We start from the raw sequence: 22,570 nt of genomic DNA on the forward strand, positions 1-22,570 counted from the left end.
GTATTTATTCATGGTTTTTGTTGTTTCCACGCTACATTTTTTTTTTTTTTAAAACAACATGATGGAAAACAGACCTCTAAGAACAGACCAGGCTCTTATTATAGATTACTAGAATCTTGATGTGTGCTGACAGAGTTCTTTGGGAAATAGCTTCCAAACTGTCTGGTGTTAGGGATTGTGGAAATCTGGATTGTGTGGTTATATAAAATTTTCAACAAAACATTTTTTGTGTGGACTGCTGCTTTGCAAGCCTCTTGCCCTCCAAAGAGTAAAAATTCCTTTTATCAGTATATCCGTATTACTTGCTGGACTGCACAGTGACACAGATATCAGATAAGTTACTTTCTGTGTCCAAAGAAGTAAAGAAGTTAGGATGATAGAATAATTGGGCAGCAGTGAATCTCTGGAGTTTCTGGCTCCATGCTTTCAGGCAGGCCTGAACTAAAATTGTCCCAGACAACTAGGACTCTCAAATCATCCAAGCCTTTTAGAGCACCATGATTGTTTACCTATGTTAAGAGTTTTTGTTTGTGTGTTTGTTTTGTAGTAAGTGATGATCCTTACAGCTTTATTTTAGTTTTTACATTTAAAGTAACTACGAATATAATCCTTATTTCAAAACTCTAAAATACAAATAGTCACAAAGAAAAAATCACCAGTTATTGTGCCATCCAAAAATAACCACATTGCTGTGGTAGATCATTCCAGAAAGTTTTTTATTCATGTATATATAGAGAGAGAGGGAAAGAGTTTTATTATTTGTTTTTACAAAAATGTGTGCTATTCTTTACATTTTTAATCAAAATCCTATGTGCATGTAATTTAAAAATATTTATAAAGCTTGTTATGAAAAGGTTATAGTCCCTTGTTCCCCTAAATGTGCTATTCCCAAGAGGCATTCATTTTCAGCTCTTCGGCAACTTCCTTAGCTCCATATCATATGCTTCTAGTACTACATCTTGATTTCTGCTTTTGGACATTAGCTGTTAAATTCCCACTATAAAAGATGAAGTCTTGGCTATTTCACACATTCCTCACTGCTCCTCTCCCCATGTAGTCACCAGCACACAATTGTGCATTTCTTTTTCTCTTTCTTCCCAATATAATTATAATTTTTTACTAGCCCAATATTTAATGTGAGCCATATAGCTTACTATGATTACATTTCTATACAGATTTTTGTTTTCCCAGAGTTGATAATTGCCTTGTTATTTAGTTTTCTATTTATTTTATTACCAATCTATAATTTATTAGTAGTGTATCTCCACATTTCCTCCCAGTTCTGAAAATCTCTCAATTTCTTAGATATTCTACCAATTTCATATTCTGGAAGAAATCTTTGTGGAACTTCTGACCTACTCTAATCTACAAGGATATATCTCTAAACCTATGACCCAGCTATCTTTGGGATCTCTTTACCAACATCCTGAAAATTTTCTTATCCCTCTTTTGTTAAATTCCTTATTTCCTTGACTGTGTTTCATCTTTTCCTGGTTTACTCCATCATTTTTGTGGTGTATCTTTTCTTATTTTACTGAGGATATTGATATGATACTGATAATATTCCCCCTTGACTTGATCCTTTTGTTCTCTGCTTTTTGTATTAGAGGGTTTCTTCAAATGTTTATGAGCCTATTATAGCTAGTCTTCTTAAGAATGGAGACTAAAAAATTGAGTGAAAGCCTTCTACCCATGGAGAGTTTTGTTAGTTGTGCTGTGCATGATCTAGCTGGATTATTTTCTTAGCAAGCCTCCAGCATTATCGTCTTTAAATCTTTTCCCCCTGAGCTGATAGGATTTTCAAGAGAAATCTCTTTGAGTCATCTGTTTGGAGGGTGTAATCCTGGCTGTTTAGGAACTAGGTGGGTAGAAGGCCTGAGGGGTGTGTGGGGGTTGGGGGCTGTCTCAGTACTCAATATGTACACTTTCACTTAATCTTCCCGTTTTTAATAATACACCCTATTCTCAACTGTGTATATGATTGACATGCCCTATTCCAGAGACCCTTTGTTTTACTCTCTCCAGAGGAGAAACTTCTAATTTCCTGCCCAGATTAGGAAGTGGGGGGCAGGCATTTGCTGCACAGAGTTGGGGTAGGAGTCTGAGTATCTGACTGCGTCTCTCTCAATCAACTTTCGGGCAATCTCTCTTGTGTTAGACCTACTTTCACCCAATTTCCAGGATTTAACCAATTCTGGAGCTTTCTTTAGGGGTCCCCAGGGGAAAGTTACATTGGTTTATAGTTTTCCCTTCTGCTGGCTTTGAATCCAGCTTTCTCAACACTGCTAAGGCAGTAATCACCTGTACGTATGCTTTCCAGCTTTTAAAATTTTATTGCTGTTGTCTCCTTCTCCATGTTGTTAGTTCTTGAGTTTATATCTATCTTAAAAATTCCTGTATAATTGTTGTAGTGGGACAGAGCAGAGGCTACTATGTGTCTTCAATCTGCCATCTTAACTGGAAACCTCTATATGTTGGAGAGCCTCTCTCTATTTTATATATATATATACATATATATATTAACATAATACTTTATTGAAATCTATATATATATATATATTGGTAGGCTCAATAATTTGCATCTCTAATAAGTTCTCAGGTGATGCTAATACACCTGTTATAGGGACTATACTTTGAGAACCACCGACTTAAGCATTGAGTGAATTGGTATGTAGTATTCCATTGTGTAGAGTTATTTAATTAAATTTCTACTCCTGTCACTTCGGTTGTTTTAAATTTGTTTCATATTATAAACAGTACTGCCACAACATGTCTTGACCTTGAATCTTTGCATGTTTTATTTATTTATTTAAAAGATTTTATTTTATTTATTTGTCGGAGAGAGAGAGCATAAGCAGGGGGAACGGCAGGCAGAGGGAGAAGCAGGCTCCGTGCTGAGCAGAGAGCCCGATGTGGGACTCGATCCCAGGACTCTGGGATCATGATCTGAGCCAGAGGAAGATGCTTAACCGACTGAGCCACCCACGCGGCCCTCTTTGCACATTTTAAAAATCTTTTCACTCTGGTGAAAATCTTGAACTGCTAGCCTCTTTGTCACCAAATATTTATTGGGTTCCTCCTTTGTGCTAGAGCCTGCTTGGGGCCCTGGGGACACAGTGATGAGCAAGGCTGTCTGCCTTCAAGGTGCTTAGATTGTTGTAGGAGGAGCTGGACAGTAAGTGCACACATTTATTAAAAAGTTCAGTTATTGATAAATGCTATGAAGAAAGGATTTATAGGATTTGGAAAGAGGGATTTTGAGAAATAATTTGGAGAGTTTTGTCCAAGAAAGCATGGAGTCTCTTGAGGTCATTCTTAGTCCTGCTTTCTACTTATCCTACTTCTGGCTTTAAATACCAGCTACATCCTGATGACTCAGAAATTTCTATCTCTAGGTTCTTTTCTGAACTACAGATTTTTTTTTTTAACTACAGATTTTTATATTCAACTACCTACTTACCATTTCCATTTGTACAGTTAATAGGATCTTATATTTAACACATGCAATTCTTTTTTTTTTTTTAAAGATTTTATTTATTTGAGACAGAGAGAATGAGAGACAGAGAGCACGAGAGGGAAGAGGGTCAGAGGGAGAAGCAGACCCCCTGCCGAGCAGGGAGCCCGATGCGGCACTCGATCCCGGGACTCCAGGATCATGACCTGAGCCGAAGGCAGTCGCTTAACCGACTGAGCCACCCAGGCGCCCTAACACATGCAATTCTAAAACCTTGATTTCTTTCATCAAACCTGCTCTTTTGCTATCTCCCGTGTCTCAGTAAATGGCATTTTCATTCTCCTGGTTGCTCAGGCCCAAACTCTCAGGATCACACTTGACTTCTCTTTTTCCCTCATATTTCACATTCAGTCCACCAGCAAATTCTTCTGACCCTGGCTTCAAAATATGTCCAGATTCCAGCCACTTCTCACCACCTGCACTACCACCACTCCAGTCCAAGTGCTTGTCATTGCTGTCCTTAATGGTGGTGGTCTGTGTCCACTCTGGCCCTCCTATAGCTCCATTCTTCCTGTAGCAGCCAGAGAGAGCTTTTTAAAAATACAAATGAAATCAGGTTGTTCCTCTGTTTAAAACTCTCCAGAAACTTCTTATAATATCCAGAATAAAATCCAAAGTACAAAACGTGACCTACAAAGTCCTGTGTACTCTCCTAGCTAGTGTTTTGGAGAGCCTCTCAGACCTTTAAAGGGACATGTGGGTTGGGGCCTGCATCAAAGCAGTTACATACTTTTTGCTTTGCTTTGTAATTGTTTATTCTTGTATTTATTTGAAAAATTGTTCCTATTCACTATAAGAAATTCAAGCAGGTCACATCCCTCTTTAGAATCTCAGCCCATCCCACTCCTATAAAGAACCAATGAGTACCTTTTTGGTCAATTTCCTCTAAGCCGTCATTGCACTTTATTGCCAAATTGTTCTTTTAAAGATTGTATCAATTATAACTTGATTTTAAGATATTGAAAATGCTTCTTTGGATTCTTCTTGTTGTTTTTCTTCTTTTGTTGTCCAAATAGTTACCTGCACTTAAAAAAAAAAATCTTCATTATCCCCTAAGAAACAGCATCCATCTGTTCTGGATCTCTCGATGGAGTCGAATATTCACTACGAAAGGAGAAGGGAATCGTGAAGATGACGGTGCCAAGGACACTTGCTTTCTGCTATCTGTCATTACTGTGGCAGAGAGAAACAATTACTCTTTCAGATCTTTTGAGGTAAGCTCGACCTCTCGTATAATGATGTCTTTGCTGATTATCTGTGTGAACTAGGGGACAAACTTTGGATATCTTGAATTTTACAAGGAGACTTAAATTGAGGGAGAGACAGGAAAGATTGGGTTGCCTGAGTTCTAGTTCTGAAATGTAATCTTCTTCTGGCTGGTAACTCATCTCCTTGGTTTCCTTATTCATATAGTGTAATAATGGTATTTACCTTACACGGGGTGTTGGAAAATTAATGATCTAACGTGAGTAAAATGCTCTAAAGATGAAAAGTGACACTGAAGTACCTTAATGGTAGTATTAAGTGTTTTGCATTTCTAAGAGAGAAGATAAACAGATGACCTTCATATTGGCAAATGGTTATTAGCAGCTCCACAGTAGCTTACATTGGTGTCGGTAAGAGCTAGAATATAGGTTCTCTGTGTTTATAAGATAAGCTGAAAACAGAACTATTAGAAAAACCTCTTAGTAGATGGTCAGTATTTATGTTTTTTCAAGATAATTTACAGTGTTTTATAGTTAATGAGTTAATTAGGGCACTGTGTATAAGACTTTCTCATTAAATAGAAGATGTGCCAAAATCATTAGTGTGTTCATATTTCCCTTGCTTTATATGTATTCTAAATAATAACGTTTGGGTTTAGTCAGTGTGTGGAGTGATTTTAAGAGCACAGATTTGGAACCGGACTTCTGGATTTGAATCCTAGCTGTGCCACTTATATGTGACCTTGAGTAAATTATTTAATTTCTCTTTGCCTCTGTTTCATCCTTGGTGAAATGGAGCTGATAATAACATCTACCTCACAGAGTTGTAACTACTTCCAGTAATTACTACTGCATGAAAAGCACTCAGGACAGTGCCTAGCACATAATAAGAACTCAATGCTAGTTATTATTGTTTTGTTTTCTTCATCATCATCATCATCAGTACTAGGCCCTTTGATTAAATAAAATGCCTCCAGTAAATGATGATAGTGCCTTTGAATTTGGCCACATCAACCAAATAACAAGGCTTTTCTCAGAGGTGATTAATTCTGCATGCAGATAGTCCATGATTCAATGAATTTTACTGTTAAGTTAAAAACCTCACCTTGCTCTATATGCCTTCATTGGGTGATCTCATCTTCTCCCAAGGCTTTAATTGCCATCTATATGATGATGACGACGCCCAAATTTATTTCTGCAGCCCAGACTTGTCTAGTGAGGGTCAGACTCATATATTCATACATACAACTGCCTGTTTGTTGGACACTACTTGGGTGTCTTTATGATATCTCAAAATCAGCATGATGAAAAGAAGTCCATCTTTCATCATCTTTCTCCTTAATCCAGCTCCTTCAGTGTTTTCTTTCCTCTGTAAATATCACACACTCCGTTTCTTCCTATCCAGAAACTTAAGATTCATCCTTGACTCTTTCCTCTCTCTAGAGCTACAAGTCAGTCATTACATCCTGTCAATTATACTTCCAAAACAACCCTTGAAACCATTTTTCTCCCCATTCCCTCTATATCTTCACTTGGATTACTTAGCAACCTCCTAAGTGGGCCCTGTGCCTACAGTCTTGTGCCTCTCCTGTCCATTTTCCTTTCCATAGCACAGGAATCTTACAGAAACAACAATCAAATCATGTCACTAGAGCTGGGTAGAGGGGCCGTCCAACTACCCAGGGCAATCTGTAAGGGAGTAACGAGACTCCTAGAAACCTAACAAGATGGAGAAAATAATGGGGCGCCTGGGTGGCTCAGATGGTTAAGCGTCTGCCTTCGGCTCAGGTCATGATCCCAGGGTCCTGGGATCGAGTCCCACATCGGGCTCCCTGCTCCGCGGGGAGCCTGCTTCTCCCTCTGCTTCTCTTTCTCTCTCTCTCTCTCTGTCTCTGAAGAATAAATAAATAAAATCTTTAAAAAAAAAAAAAAAGATGGAGAAAATAATGTTCACCTGTAATTCTTCTTAGGGAGAATATTAGATGTGGTTGGAAGGATGGGGGTAAAATCCTACACATTTGTCTTTCTCTCTCTCCCTTTCTGTTCCCCCTTCTTCCTCTTTCCTCCCCTCCCTTAAAGGAGAATTCTGAAGTGCCTTCAAGGAGATTGGATCTAATTAGCTGGAGGGCTTTTATTTTGCTCTGTGGGATACACATTTGGGAACTGAGCCTAAGTGCTTGGAGCAACAGGAAGGGGGACTGTTACCACTGATCCACTTTATTTTTCTCAGAGACGGAGCTCTAAGTCACAGGTTCTCAAAGTGTGGTTCCCTGACCAGCAGCATCAGCATCACCTAGGAACTTATGAGTATGTAAATTCTAACCAGATTCTAACCCATTCTAACCTGAATCAAAAACTTGGGGGTAGGGCCTGGTAACTCTGTTTTAATAAGCCATCCAGGGGATTCTTATGGATGCTAATGTTTGAGAACTACCACCAAACTGGGAAAAAGTATTTTAAAAACATTGGTGTGAAGGAAATACATTATTAGTCTGGCCCCAGTACCCCTATATCTTATACTCATCCTGCATGTCATTCCCCAGGTTAAATCCTTTAGCAGTACCCATAGTCCTTAGGATAAATTCATAACTCAAAGTAGCCTTTAATTAACCCTGTCTGGGGAACTAAGTGGCTCAGTTGGTTGAGCATCCGGCTCTTGATTTTGGCTCATGTCATGATCTCAGGGTCATGGGATTGAGCCCTGTGTCAGGTCTGTGCTCAGTGGAGAGTCTGCTTGGGATTCTTTCTCTCCCTTTGCCCTTCTTCCTGCTTGATCACTCTCTTTCTCAAATAAATTTTTTTTTTAAGATTTTATTTACTTGAGAGAGAGAGAGAGCACAAGCAGGGGGAGAGGCAGAGGGAGAGGGAGAAGCAGGCTCCCTGCTGAGCAGGGAGACTGATGTGGGGCTTGATCCCAGGACCCTGGGATCATGACCTGAGCTGAAGGCAGACGCTTAACCGACTGAGCCACCCAGATGCCCCTCAAATAAATATATCTTTAAAAGAATAAAAATAACCCTGCCTACCTAGTGATAACAACAATAATAAATAAGAATAGTCAACGTGTATTCATTCCACAAATATTTATTGAATACCGACTAGATGCAGGTATTTTTCTAGAGTCTAGACCCTTGAATCACAGTTGTGAACCATAGAGAACAAGTACCTGCTCTCGTAAAGTTCAAGACTAAAGGAGGAAACAGACAAGCATTTCAATAAATAATGATTAAACAGTGAAGTGCTATGCAGAATATTGGCATCAAGTGATGGCTCTTTTAGACTGGTCATTAGGGAAGGCCTCACTGAGAAGCTCTTTGAATGGAAGTAGAGCTGGCAGGTGAGTATCAGCAGTACTAGGGCTCCAAGTAGAAAGAGGCTGCTAGTGTCAAGCCCTCAAGCTAGAGCAAGTTCTGTGATCAAGGAGCAGAGGAGGCTCGTGCAATAGGAGTAAGAATTTGAAGGAGCAGTAGGAGGGTGAGGACAGAGAGATAATAAGCAGGGGCCAGGTACAGGTCTTTGTGAGCCAGGCTAGTTTGGATTTTTTTTTTTAATTGAAGTACAATTCATATATGGTAAAATTCACCCTTTTAAATGTGCAATTTAGGGCGCCTGGGTGGCTCAGTTGGTTAAGCGACTGCCTTCGGCTCAGGTCATGATCTTGGAGTCCCGGGATCGAGTCCCGCATCGGGCTCCCTGCTCGGCGGGGAGTCTGCTTCTCCCTCTGACCCTCCCCCCCTCATGTGCTCTCTCTCTCTCATTCTCTCTGTCTCAAATAAATAAATAAATAAAATCTTTAAAAAAAAAATTTATTAAATGTGCAATTTAGTGGTTTTCAGGATATTTACAAGGTTGTGCAACCATCACCTCTATTTTCAGAGCATAATCATCACTCCAGAAGGAAACCCCTAATATGCCTTAGGAATTTGGCTTTTGAGTGTGATAGTAAGCCTATTTTCAGAGCATAATCATCACTCCAGAAGGAAACCCCTAATATTCATTAGGAATTTGGCTTTCGAGTATGATAGTAAGCCCCTGGAAGATTTTAGCAGGGAAGACATTCTCTGACCATTCAATCAGCTATAAGGAAAATGGATTCTAGGGAGGCAAGGGTGAAAGCAGAGAGACCAGGTAGTCTTCTGCTATATTTCTGGCAAGAGATAGTGGCTTGGAGTAGGATGGTGGCAATTGAAATGGAACAAGGTGAATGGGCTCTGGGTGTGTTTGCAGGTAGACACGACCTAACTCCAGTGCAGTACTTCTTAAATTATCTGTGATAAGAACCAATTTGTTAAATTTCCAATCTATCACAGATTGAAACTTCTGAAAAATACAACAAAATTATAAATAGAGACTCTGTTTTCAGGGGACATGGCCAGGCAGGGCATATGGGATGCTTTTAGTCTATGGCAAATCCTCTGTCAACTTGCTGGACTGATTCAGAGACTCATCTGACAATACTTAACAAAATGAAATCGATTATTCAGAGCTTTGATTCAATAGCTGTCTTTTGGAAAAGTATATATTTTTCTAAAAGGAAAGTTTTTAAAAACCCACCAAACTTGAAAAGAGATTACGAGCAGCACTATTATAAATGGTAAAAATTGTTAAAACCGCAGATGGCCAAGACCTGCTCTGCTTTCCCTGGTCAGGTTTCTCATTCCTTCCTCTGCTCCTACAGCACTGTGCATGTGTCTCTGTGGGGCACTGTCTTTACTGATGCATCCACTGCCCGTCTGCCTGTCCTGCCAGGGCCGTGGTGGGGCTTTTCATGTTTTATTATAAGACTCTGGGGCGCCTGGGTGGCTCAGTTGGTTAAGCGACTGCCTTCGGCTCAGGTCATGATCCTGGAGTCCCGGGATCGAGTCCCGCATCGGGCTCCCTGCTCAGCGGGGAGTCTGCTTCTCCCTCTGACCCTCCTCCCTCTCATGCTCTCTGTCTCTCATTCTCTCTGTCTCAAATAAATAAATAAAATCTTTAAAAAAAAAAAAAGACTCTGAACTAACCCTCACACGGGGCTGGCATATGTGTATTATCATATGGGGCGATGACTATGTAAATTATGAATATATTAACATCATAGAACACTACGTAGTTATAAAATGATAAGCATGCAATACATACTGTATATGAAATAATATTAAACCAAGAATGTAGTTCTAAAATAATATGAATACTGATTATGATGCACACATACTTTTATGTAAATGAAAGAAATGAATAAAAATCTAAATGAGGATGGTTTTCCCTATAGCGCTGTTCTAAAGAAGCCTGCTTTATTGTTAAACTTCATACAACACCCTTTTTACATATAATTTACTTTAATTCTCAACTTTCAGTAGACTAAAAGAAATCATATTTTTAATTTGAAATTAAAGTTGAATCAATATTGTTCATTCACACACACAAAGCTAGAAGCTAGATGTCAGTTTAGCTGTAAGAACAACAAAGATTTTAATGCAAAACATTTGTATACTAAATTATTCCCGTCTTTATCTTATTTTCCTTAACTATTTTCATATTTTAAAAATCTAATAGATAGGGGTCCCTCAGTGGCTCAGCTGGTTGTGTCTGCCTTCTGCTCAGGTCATGATCCTGGAGTCCTGAGATTGAGTCCCACGCCGGGCTCTCTGCTCATTGAGGAGCCTGCTTCTTCCTCTCCCTCTCTTCCTCCCCCCTGCTCGTGCTCTCTTTCTCTCTCTCTGTCAAATAAATAAATAAAATCTTTTTTAAAAAATCTAATAGAGATATATATATATGGCCTAGGTTGCAATACCCCCATTCCTCACTCCATGTTCTTCCCTGCTTTATTGTTCTCCTTACCATCTTTACCCACTTAACATACGATAGAGTTCATTCATTTGTTTTGTTTGTCATCTCTTTTCATGAGAACATAAAACTCCTTGGGAACAAGAATATTTTCCTATTTTGTTCATTGCTGTTTGCCCACAGCCTCAAATAGTGCTGCGTTTTAGTACTTGATAAATTTCTGTGACTTAATGAATGAATTGTAAATAAATATATATGTGTATTTATTTATATATATATGCTATTTTCTCCAAACTCAATTTACTCAAAATATTTGATCAGCTGCTATGTACTGGACGTTGGGATGGAGTGGTAAGCAGATGGGCAAGGTCCCTTCCCTGAATTATCTCTAGGGGCAGGCGTCTCCTGTGCACTCTCGGAGGGACTGAGGACAGGCAGGTAGACAAGGGAGGTGTTCTAAAAAGGAAAATGGACCCAGGGAGGTCTCCTCGAGAGAGTGATTTAGAAGAAGAGTAGATGCTCATCATGTGAGGGGAGCTAGGGATAGAAGGATGCTGTGTCTGCAGGCCTGGTAGTGAATTGACAAATAAGACACATACTTCATAGAAATATTTCATCTAGTTAGTCAGAAACTTAAGGTATCATTAGATAATTGGCTAAATGTTTTCTCCACACATGGGTGTAGAGAATAACTGATCTTTTCAGATTTATCCTCCTTAAAAACATATGGGAGATGCAACGTGCTCAACTGGTTCTCACCTGGTCTTTGAAACCCCCGCCGGGCTCTCTGCTCATTGAGGAGCCTGCTTCTTCCTCTCCCTCTCTTCCTCCCCCCTGCTCAGCTCGTTTGTCCCACTTTGCTAAATCAGTACATATCTCTTATTGACACTTTCTTTTTGAAAATACAGATTCGTTGAAGAGGGCCATATTCCTTACTTAAATGCTTTTCAGCATTTTCCAGAAGAGATGAAATTATATGGGCGTGACAAAGGAATCTTTGCTATAGAGGCAAGTTACTTTTCTTTTTTACTTTGTAGTCCCTAATAAGATGCAAACGTGGTATGGTGATTTGTATTCCTTTTCTGACTTATTATTTGGTGTTGGGGGTTTTTAAAAATGGCATCTAGTTTTTGTTCTGCCCGTATGTAGAACATTAGTCATAATTTAATGAGTAATGGGATTATTATTTTTTATTTTCCTCATGTGGTCTCTTCTAATCCTTTAGGTTCTCCTGAACCTACAGCTATGGTGTGAGGTGTGTGCACTGTCAATAGATGTTTGGTTGAGACTAAACTTTAGAAGTTTTCTATAGAGACCTTTAGGTAATTTCAAATTTTTAAAAAATGTTTTTTGTTATTTGCATACTATATTGCTTTTGAGAAAAGAGAAGAAAGTTATTCTCTTGTTTCAAGAGGTGCTATTTTAAGTCCTTTGCTTCTTGGTCTTTTCTAGATCTGTTTTCAGATGTCTCCAATGGAAGGGCTTCTGTCCTTTAATTATGAGTCCTTATCACTATGTGTAGTACTCAAAGATTATCTTCTCTTTGTTCTTCATCAGGTTTTCAGTATGCTAAATAGTAACATTAAATATTATCCTGTTTGCCCACTTAAGGAATTATTTTTATAGGCCCTCCTAACCTTCACAGCCTTAAATTATTTGTGGTTTGATTCAAGAGACATTTGTGACCCCTACCAAACCCCTGCATAAGTGTGGTTCACTGTCATCCCAGTTGTACGTATGAGCAGACACCTCAGGGAGACAGAATGAATGCCAAGGCCATACGGTCGGTGACCCCAGACTTGGAGCCTTTTATTCCTTGTATCATCTTTGGCTCTGTCTGCCTGCCATTCTGCCCTCCTTTTTACGCTAGTTCTTCTAAACGCTTAAGTCGGTGCTGTGAAAATATATTTTTGAAGCATTGAGCCAGAAGTGATGGATGATTGGCAATGCAGATAAACAAGCTTGCAACATTCCATAACCTTTTACATCTGCATTGAATTTAGAGTATTGGCCTCCATGAATGATTTGTGGGGAATATTAGATTTTTAAACCAGAAATGGCTCTACTTTCAGAACATCTCGTGCAGGAGCCATTCCTGTGGGTTTAGAGAGAGGAAGCAAGTTTGGGGGTGGGTCCCCAGGGCTGCTTCCACGTCGTCACCATTTACCACACAGCCAGGAGAGCTGACGGGACAGCTCCACGTGCGCTTGCACTCGGGCTGCACAGGGAAGGGGGGTGTCGCTGCAGCTACCACTTAACCTGGAAAAAACAAAGAAGAAATAATAATAATAATAGTGGTAGTGCTTATTCTGTACCAGGCCCTGTTTTACATATTTTATAAACTCTTTTTATTATTCATATCATCCCTATGAAGTATGTATTATTATTATTTTTTAAGATTTTATTTATTTATTTATTTGAGAGAGAGACAGATGGTGACAGAGATAGCAAGAGAGCACAAGGTGGGGGGAAGAGGGAGAGGGAGAGGGAGAATCAGGCTCCCCGCGGAGCAGAGAGCCCGATGAGGGGCTCGATCCCAGGACTCTGGGATCATGACTTGAACCGAAGGCAGACACTTAACCGACTGAGCCACCCAGGCGCCCCCGTATTATTATTATGCTTATACTACAGATGATGAAACTGAGACACAGAGAGATTAGGTAACTTGCCCAGTATCCTCACTCTGAACGTAGTCCAGCATGGCCGAGGCAGCCTTAGTTTGGAGGGAGACAAAAAAAGTGGAACCATACCAAGCAGTAAGGGTGGGGTGAGGGGTGGGGCAGGGACAACAGGTGCAGGAAGTGGAAGTAAGTTATTGAGGCAATAAAGAAGCTCCGGACTTGGTCAGGGAGTCACGCCTGGGTGGCTCGGTCAGCTAAGCTTCCGACTCTTGATCTTAGCTCAGCTCTTGATCTCAGGGTCGTGAGTTCGATCCCCTCATTGGGCTCCGGACTGGTTACCAAAACCAAGAGGTGGCCCTGTGATAGACATGGCAACCAGAACTGGAAGGCAGGGGATAGGATCCAGCTGGAGGATGGTCCAGGCTAGAAGTGACAGTGTGGGTACATGTGTCCTGGCATGAAGCACAGGCTAGGTAGCCAGAAGAGTCTTCCTGAAAGATGGGTCTTTATGAAAATTTTCTTAGCTTAGGCAGGTTGTGATTATTTTTAATTTTAATTTTTAAAAATTTTAAATTTGAGTAGCTGACATACAGTGTTACATTAGTTTCAGGTGTACAACAGAGTGATTCAGCGTGTCTATACGTTTGCGCTGTGCTCGCCACCAGTGTAGCTGCCGTCTGTCACCATACAGTGCTATTACAGTATCACTGACTAGAGTCCCGATGCTGTACATCTTATTCCGGTGACTTAGTCGTTCCGTAACTGGAGGGTTGCAATGATTTATTTAAAGGACTAGGGACACAGAGGACACATCCTGTTTTTCTAGTCAGCACTCCAGACCCCAGCTAATTTTTCAGAGATGTGGTTGGAATAGCTGAAATTGAGTAAAGTCAGGGAGATATTTACAAAGTACAAGGTGCCCCTACCACCTCCGGGCCCTGTTTGCGTCTAGGAAAAGAAAAACACAAGTTTTTAGTTTCAGAACTAGGCTGCATTCGAGGTTGATTAGTTTTTCATCTTTTTATTTATTTTATTTTTTTTTTAATATTTTTATTTATTTGACAGAGACACAGCGAGAGAGGGAACACAAGCAGGGGGAGTGGGAGAGGGAGAGAAGCAGGCTTCCCGCCAAGCAGTGAGCCGGACGCGGGGCTCGATCCCAGGACTCCGGGATCACGACCTGAGCTGAAGGCAGACGCCTAACGACTGAGCCACCCAGGCGCCCCAGTTTTTCATCTTTTTAAATAGCATCCTGTGCTCAATGAGACACATCTGGATTTCCTGGGTAGGCCTCGGACAATACAGATGCTACCCTGAAACTGTCACGTAGAAGGGGTTTTTGCTTAATAATTGATTTGAAAATCCGTATAATTCACTAATTAGCAGTATCAAATTTAGCTGCTAAAAAATTGTTCATGGCTAGACATTTAGTTCAATAATTCTTGGTGTGTGTCTTTACAGTTAAGTATTTCTAGAGGGACCAATGGAACTCAGTTATCATTTTTGCATTAATCTCTCCAGTGTCTTGGCTAACAAAAAATTCTCTGTCTTTCCTCTCTTTCCCTCCCTTATCCTCCCCCGTCCTTCTTACCCTCTCCTCCCATCACCCCTTCCTTCTCTTCTCTCTTAGCTTCCAGTCTGGTCTGTATCTTACATTCTAACTGCCTGGGCTTTAGCCTGATTTCTCAGAACCATTCATGACTCAAGTTATATTGATCATTTTTGCTTGGTTTAGGTTATTTGTACTTTTTGCTGGTGACTAAACTTACTTATATTTAACTCCCAAGCAAATTATAAGCTTCTAGGGATAAACACCAGAATCTTTTACATGGAATCATGAAATATTAAAGCTGAGGGAAATTTAGACATCCCTTAGTCCACATTTCTTAGTTTTTCAGTAAGGAAACAGGCTTAAGAAAAAAATGTGATTTGGGAATAGGTAAACCTCTGCCTCATTAGGGTTTTCTTGAGGATTATTTGAGATAATATCTTCAAAATACAGGTATATCATAGACATTGAAATGGACATTCCTTCTAGGTCCCAGGATGGAAAAGCTTTTCCTCTAAGGAAAAGATTAACGGTTATCCTCAAGCTACTCAGAGGAAAAAAATGTATCATTTTTGGAAATTAAAATTTTCATTTTAAAACTCTGTTATAAACAAAACAAAAAAAACCTTTGCATAGGCTCATTTCTGAGCTTGCTACAAGGAGGTGCCAGGAAGTTCATGGATATGACTCTTGCTTTTCATTACAGTGTTTTATAATTTTGGTTACCATAAATTCAGCTTCTTGCAAAGGATATTGCTCCCTGGGCTGAGTTTATATGCTTGGGAGTGGTAGCTAACCAGTAATTTCCTTTTGAATTAAGAAATTTGGTTTCACTTTATACTCAAATAGACACTCAAATTTCACTCTATAAAAATAAAAATAATTATTTTAAAAAATATATACCTTGTCCATTCAGATAGTAATAGATCCCATTATTGCCAAATGTTGAAATGACTGTAGGAGTGACTTATAATGCACAGAACCAAGGGACTGCTACGGTCATGGCCAGTGTGGCTCATGTTTCCCAGAAGCCTGGCTCAAGCCTTTAGCCAAGATTGGCTTTGCCCTCTTACAGGCAGTGTGGGAAGGAGTGCCTGCAATTATAGTCACATTTATTTCTGGTGGTGATTCGGGGTTTCAGCCTGAAATATTATGTTCTCACTATGGTATCAGATCTAGACTATCCTCTGCCCCTCCTAAATTTTTGTAATTTGAGACTTAAATTTTGTAAATTAAGAAACAAAATTCATTATTTTATATTTACTTTCATGTTTTATTTATGCTCTGAAACCATTCAAATACTAATTTTTACTCATCCTATCAGTTACTGAGAGAGGTGTGTTGAAATCTCCAGTGTCCTAGGATTACAACTCTTTCTTTCACGTTCTATCGGTTTTTGCTTCAAGTATTTTGGAGCTTAGGTGCATAATAATTAGGATATTTTGTCTTCTTGATGAACTGACTCTTCTTACTATGTAATGTCCTTTTCTCCACTCCAGTAATATTTGTTCTCGTATCGACCTTGTTCAATGTTAATTTAAAAAAAAAGTTTGCCTAATATACCTTTTGGAAATCTTTTATTTTTAACCTGTGTCTTTATATTTAAAGTGGCTTCCTGGTAGACAGTTTGTAGTTGTCTTGATTTTTTTTTATTTATGCAGTAGAGAATATGCTGATATTCTCTGCCTTGGAATTATATGTCTGACCATTGACATCTAATGTAATTATAAATCCTGCTGTTATTTGTTTCATCTAGTCTTTATTCTGTTTTTCTTCTTTTCCCACCTTCTTTTGAATTGACTTTTTTTTAATGATTCTATTTTATCTCCATTACTGATATATTAACTATACCTCTGGATTTTTTTGTGAGATTGCTCTGAAGTTTATAACATTCATCTTTAACTTCTCACAGTCTACCTCAAGTACTAGTATACCAGTACATGTATAATGTAGGACCCTTTAAACAACATACTTTCATTTCCCTGCTCCCATCTTCTAGTGTCAAACATTTTACTTTTTTTTTTTTAAAGATTTTTATTTATTTATTTGACAGAGAGAGACACAGCGAAAGAGGGAACACAAGCAGGCGGAGAGGGAGAGGGAGAAGCAGACCCCCCGCTGAGCAGGGAGCCCAATGCGGGGCTCGATCCCAGGACCCTGGGATCATGACCTGAGCCGAAGGCAGACGCTTAACGGCTGAGCCACCCAGGCACCCCTTTGTTCTTCTTTCTTAAGATTGTTTTTGCCTATTTGGGGTCTTGTATGATTCCACACAAATTTTAGGGATTTTTTTCTATTTCCGTGAAGAATGCTATTGGAATTTTGATAGGAATTGCATTGAATCTGTAGATTGCTTTGGATAATACGGACATTTTAACAGTAGTAATCCTTCTGATCCACATGCACAGAATATCTTTCCATTTACTTGTGTCTTCAGTTTCTTTTATTGGTGTTTTATAGTTTTCAGTGTGCAGATTTTTACCTCCTTTGTTAAATTTATTCCTAGGTATTTTATTCTTTTTTTTTTTTTAAGATTTTATTTATTTATTTGAGAGAGTGAGAGTGAGAGAGGGCACAAGCGGGGTGGAGAGGGAGAAGTAGGCTCCCCTCGGAGCAGGACCCTGGGATCACAATCTGAGCTGAAGGCAGACACAACCGACTGAGCCACCCAGGTGCCCCTTATTCTTTTTGATGCAGTTGTAAATGGGATTGTTTTCTTAATTTCTCTTTCTGATAGTTTTCTGTTAGTGTATAGAAACACCACTGATTTTCATATATTGATTTTCTATCCTGCAATTTCCTGAATTTCTTTCCTAGTTCTAATAGTTTTTTGGTGGAGTCTTTAGGGTTTTCTATATGTAATACCATGTCATCTGCAAATAGAGACAGTTTTACTTCTTCCTTTCTGATTTGATGCATTTTATTTCTTTTTCATGCCTAATTGTTCTAGCTAGGACTTCTAATACTATCTGGAATAAAAGTGGCGAGAGTAGGCATCCTTGTCTTGTTCCTGATCTTAGAGGAAAAGTTTTTAGCTTTTCATCATTGAGTATGCTGTTAACTGTGGGCTTGTCTGATATAGGCCTGCCTGATTTCTGATTCTTATCTTTTCTATTCTGTCAGTCTTATCTTTTCTATTCTCTATGAAATGTGTCTTTTTTCCTCCAGCTGCTTTTAAAAATTTTCTTTTTATCACTGTTTTTCATCAGTTGGATTGCGATGTGCCTTGGCATGGTTTTCTTTATGTTTCTTCTGCTTGGGGTTCATTGACCTCAGATCTGTGGATGTACAGTTTTCATCAAATTTGGAAATTTTTCATTATTTCTTCAAATATTTTTTTCTGTCCTCCCCTTGATTTTTTTTTTCTGGGATACCAGTTACATGTTACACCATTTGATAGTGCCCACAGCTCACTAAGGCTTCGGGGTTTTTTGTTTGTTTTTTATATCTTCTTTTTCAGTATGTTTTGTTTTGGACAGTCTCTGTAGTCATGTCTTCAGTTTCACTGATTTTTACTTTTTGAATGTCTAATCTGCTGTTAAACCCAATAAGTGTGTTTCTTATTTCACATCCTGTGCTTTTCATTTCTAGAAGTTTCATTTTAGTTTTATTTTTTCCATTTCCCTCATTATGTTTGTTTTCTTTTACATTCTTGAGCATATTGACCATATTTATATCAGATGTTTTAAGGTTCTTGTCTACTATATTCTATTGTCTCTGTTATTGCTGATATGTTTCTATTGATTGGTTTATCTCTTGATTATGTGTCAAATTTTCCTGCTTCTCTTCATGCCTGGTAATTTTTGATTGGATACAGACATTGTGAATTTTATGTTGTTGAATACTGGATTTTTGTTCTGGTGTATAATTAGGTAGTATGGAGATCAGTTTGATCCTGTAGAAGCTTGGTTTTAAGCTTTTTCATTGCTGGTCCAGGGCCTTTATTCTAACTTATCCTTGCTACTATGGAATGTTCCCTCAGAAGGCTCTATCTAGTGCCCCCAATGTTATGCAGTCTTTCCACTGCAGCTGGTGCCTTGTATGAGCTCTGGGAATTTTTTGGATTCATTGGGAAAGAATCCAGTGATTTTATTTTTCCCCTTGGCCTTAGGTTTTTCCTTACACAGCATGAATCAGTACTGAGCCAAAGACTTGAGAGGACCTCTTTGCAGATCTCCAGAGTTCTCTCTGTGTATGGTTTTATCCTTGCTGGTACTCTGCCTGCAAAGTGTAGCCCCCTCAGCTTTCAGGAGCTCCAATCTCTGTCTCCTCAACTTGGCAAGACCACAACGCTCCATTTCACTCCCTGGGTCCCTGCACTGCAGCCTGGAAACTGCCTCCAGGCAGTAAACTAGGCCATTTATTTATCTTCTTTCAGGGATTATAGTCCTATGTTGTCCATTGCCTGAAACTGTTGTCTACTACCTGAAACTGTTATTTCATGGATTTTTCCACTTCTGTGTTTATGGTGGGAAGTCAGTTTCCATCGTATTTAATCCTTGACGGGCAGAAATGGAAGCATGCCAGATACTAATTTTTAGACATTTAGAAGTAGACTCAATATTCAAATTTTTTTTAGGGAAGTTTTACCTAAAAAAAATTATTTCTTGAATGCCTAAAGTATTTCACTGCTCATTCATTCTTGGATTTTTTTTTTTTAAAACTATATCTATTAATGAATGTTATCACTAGTCTGATCTTTGCTTAAAAATTTTCCCCTGGCTGGACCATATTATTGGAAGGTCATGGTTATGGGCTTTTGTTTACACAAAATACTTGCCCTAGTGATAATATCTTTTGTTGACTATTTTAAGTTAATCTTGAGTGAGGGGACAGGGGTAATATAGGGGAGTGATTTCTTCTAGAGATTTTGGTAGAAAGTATAAACCTAAAAATAATATGAGATTATGTCTTGGTAAAAATAACCATTGCACTTTGCCTTTTCTGCTTATATCTTGGAGTATCTTTTTGAAATAAACTTTTCATTTTGGAATAATTTTAGATTTACAGAAAAGTTACAAAAGTAAAAATAGTACAAAGGACACCCATATATCCTTAACCCAGATCAACTGCTGTTAACATTTTATCCCATTTGTTTTATCATTTGTGCTGTTCTCACTGTCTATTGGTCTATCTGTGCAATTCTATTTCTGAATCATTGAGGGTAACTTACATCTATCATGGCCCATTACCCCTAAATATTTTAGTGTATATTTTCTAAGAATAGAGATATTCTCTTATATAACTACAATTTAGTTAACTCTTCAGTTTTCTAAGAGCTGCACTATACAATATGCCACAGTTTACTTAACTAGTTCTTTATTGATGGAGTTTTGTACTTGGTGATAAAAGGCTAAAGAAGGCAGCTAGGTAATGAAAAAAGCAAAGCAAACAAAACTAGAAACCATCTAAATGTCTGTCAACAGGAAAATGGATAAAATGGGACAGTCAGACTCTGGTATATTAAACAGCTATAGCCATAAGCAACGTGAATGAATCTAAAAGACATTCTGTTGAGTGTAAAAGGCAAGATTCACAAAACTACACACATTATGATGTATTTGTATTCAGTTCAAAAAGAAGGTAAACTATTTATTTAGGTATGTTTGTGTGTATGATAGTATTTTTTAAAAAGTAAGTTTGTGATGAGCAAAATTCAGGATACTAGTTATACCTCGAAGGGGAGGAGAGGCAGAGGGAAGGGTAGGGAATGGATGTACTGGTCGATGCAGCAGTGTTGGTAATGTTCTAGTTCTTAATTTCGGTAGTAGATTCATGGCTGTTCGTTTTATTATCATGCTTCAAGATTACAGGTATGTTACATGTATTCTCTTGTATTTGTCAAGATTTTAAAGGCAACTAGAGGATGTTGTCCAAATAGAATTTCTAAAACAGGAGTAAAAGACTATGTGGTGCGTGGGTTTGTTTGCTTATGTCCTACATCCCCAACTACTCTTTGAACGACATTTAATGCTTCTATTTTTTTATCCATAAGACCTAATATAATTCTGTATACATGGTAAGGATTCAGTCTGTGTTTATTGATTAAATTATTTGAAATAGCTAAAAAACAATAAGTTTAAATAATTCATTTTCAGGAGATTTCAAATTGATCTACTGGGGGCTTTTTTCCACCCAAGTAGGAAACTTTCAGGTGTATTTATTACATAAAATATGAGGAGGCCATTAAATAGTGACATTTGATGGAAAAAATAAAGCATTCTACTAATATTTTTGAGTGTATAAGGGACATAACTTCAATGTGTAAGCAAGGACATTGAAAATGTGAGTTATGGGTGTGTCAGTAACACTCAAGAAAACCAGTATGTGAAATAAATAATCTCATCGGTTAATTTGTACTGTTCGCCAGTATACTAAAACCAATAATGAATTACTCTGGTCAGAAAACACATGTGTTAGGCTATGTTGAGGATACTTCTTTTGGGAAAATCATACTTCATATTTGCTATGTGAAACTGGTGATTTCATGTGGATTATCTGTAATTTAGTTTGATCCTCGGCCAGTACCCCCAGGACCCAGCACACCCAGCCTGTGTCTCCCCTCTCCTCCACTTCCCAGGAGAAGAGAGATAGGACCTAGGTTTTACACTAGCCAAAAGAAAACTGGGTAATGACAAAAGTCAATCTGTGGCAAAAATAATCACGTAACCCTTCCAAAATCAAATAGAAATTACTTGGGGGTCATCTGCTTTCCTGGATAATAGCTTTTAATCTCCATTAGTACAGATATGTGAAGTTTGAACAGAGGTGTGCCACAATCAGAATATTTGGACAACAGACAAATCTTAAGAAGGAGGACTCCAATAGGTTTTCCCCAGCTCTCATCCTGGGCCCAAAACAAATTGCAATTCCCTATTTAGTTGGCAAGTCCTCATTCATTATCATTTCATAAATTTGTGTTTGTTCATAAGGTTTGTCTTTGTGCAAGTTGACAACGTATTTCTAAAATAATCTCATCCCCAGGACCAAGACCATATTTCACATAATGTGTTCACCACAAACTTCCAGATTAGACTTTGAACATAAAGTATTTTATGTTACTACATGGTAGATTTGCAACCATTAAGATAACTCGAGCAAACAAAAAATGCAGAGTGAATTGTTTTGTGAATCATGATACACGTGGAAATCATTTTATCCTTCCTCCATAAACAATATATTACATGCTTTGTCATTACTTCTGACATTACTTTTATTTCTTACTAATTTTCCTTTGTAATAAGAAAGTCTTGTTTTTTTTGTTTTTTTTTAAAGATTTTATTTATTTATTTGACAGAGAGAGACACAGTGAGAGAGGGAACACAAGCAGGGGGAGTGGGAGAGGGAGAAGCAGGCTTCCCGCCGAGCAGGGAGCCCGATGCAGGGCTTAATCCCAGGACCCTGGGATCATGACCTGAGCGGAAGGCAGACGCTTAATGACTGAGCCACCCAGGCGCCCCAAGAAAGTCTTGTTTTAAGTTTGGACTAACAGGTGCATGTAGCATTAACTTTTTCTCAGCTGAATCTTTGCTTCAAAACAATTATAAGAATAAGGGTGAGGCACCGTACTCTTTTTTTTTTTTTAATAGCTAAGCAGGAAGTTCACCTCTGACAGGGTATTGTAATCAGGTTTATCACCAGAGCCTGCTGTTGTGTAACAGAAACTCCAGCTTGTCCTTACCTGTCTCAAGGCATTGCTTCATGAAGGAAAATAAACTCACTGGAATATTTGTGAAATTCAATAAAATGCTTTCCCAAGCACTTCATTTTTAATGCATGCTACAAGAATTTATTATAGCCTTGTGGTCTTTTAAAAAACATATTAACCTTGTGATTTCTTACTATTGTAATTAAATGAATTTGTCTCACTCCAGAAGCCCTATGTATCATATTTGCCATACCTTTTAGACACATC

The 22,570-nt window shown here is 38.5% G+C and overlaps 1 protein-coding gene across 1 annotated transcript in view; it reads left to right on the forward strand.

Annotated features, from left to right (window-relative positions):
* TAF1B (TATA-box binding protein associated factor, RNA polymerase I subunit B) overlaps nt 1–22,570 on the forward strand; it is a 65,361-nt gene that overhangs the window by 18,623 nt on the left and 24,168 nt on the right. The window contains exons 7-8 of the mRNA XM_021697567.2: nt 4,572–4,728; nt 11,394–11,493. Of these exons, the coding sequence (XP_021553242.1) occupies nt 4,572–4,728; nt 11,394–11,493 (257 nt within the window). The remainder of the gene's footprint in view (nt 1–4,571; nt 4,729–11,393; nt 11,494–22,570) is intronic.

Source organism: Neomonachus schauinslandi, chromosome 10 (assembly GCF_002201575.2).
Source record: "Neomonachus schauinslandi chromosome 10, ASM220157v2, whole genome shotgun sequence".
Taxonomy (NCBI): Eukaryota; Metazoa; Chordata; class Mammalia; order Carnivora; family Phocidae; genus Neomonachus; species Neomonachus schauinslandi.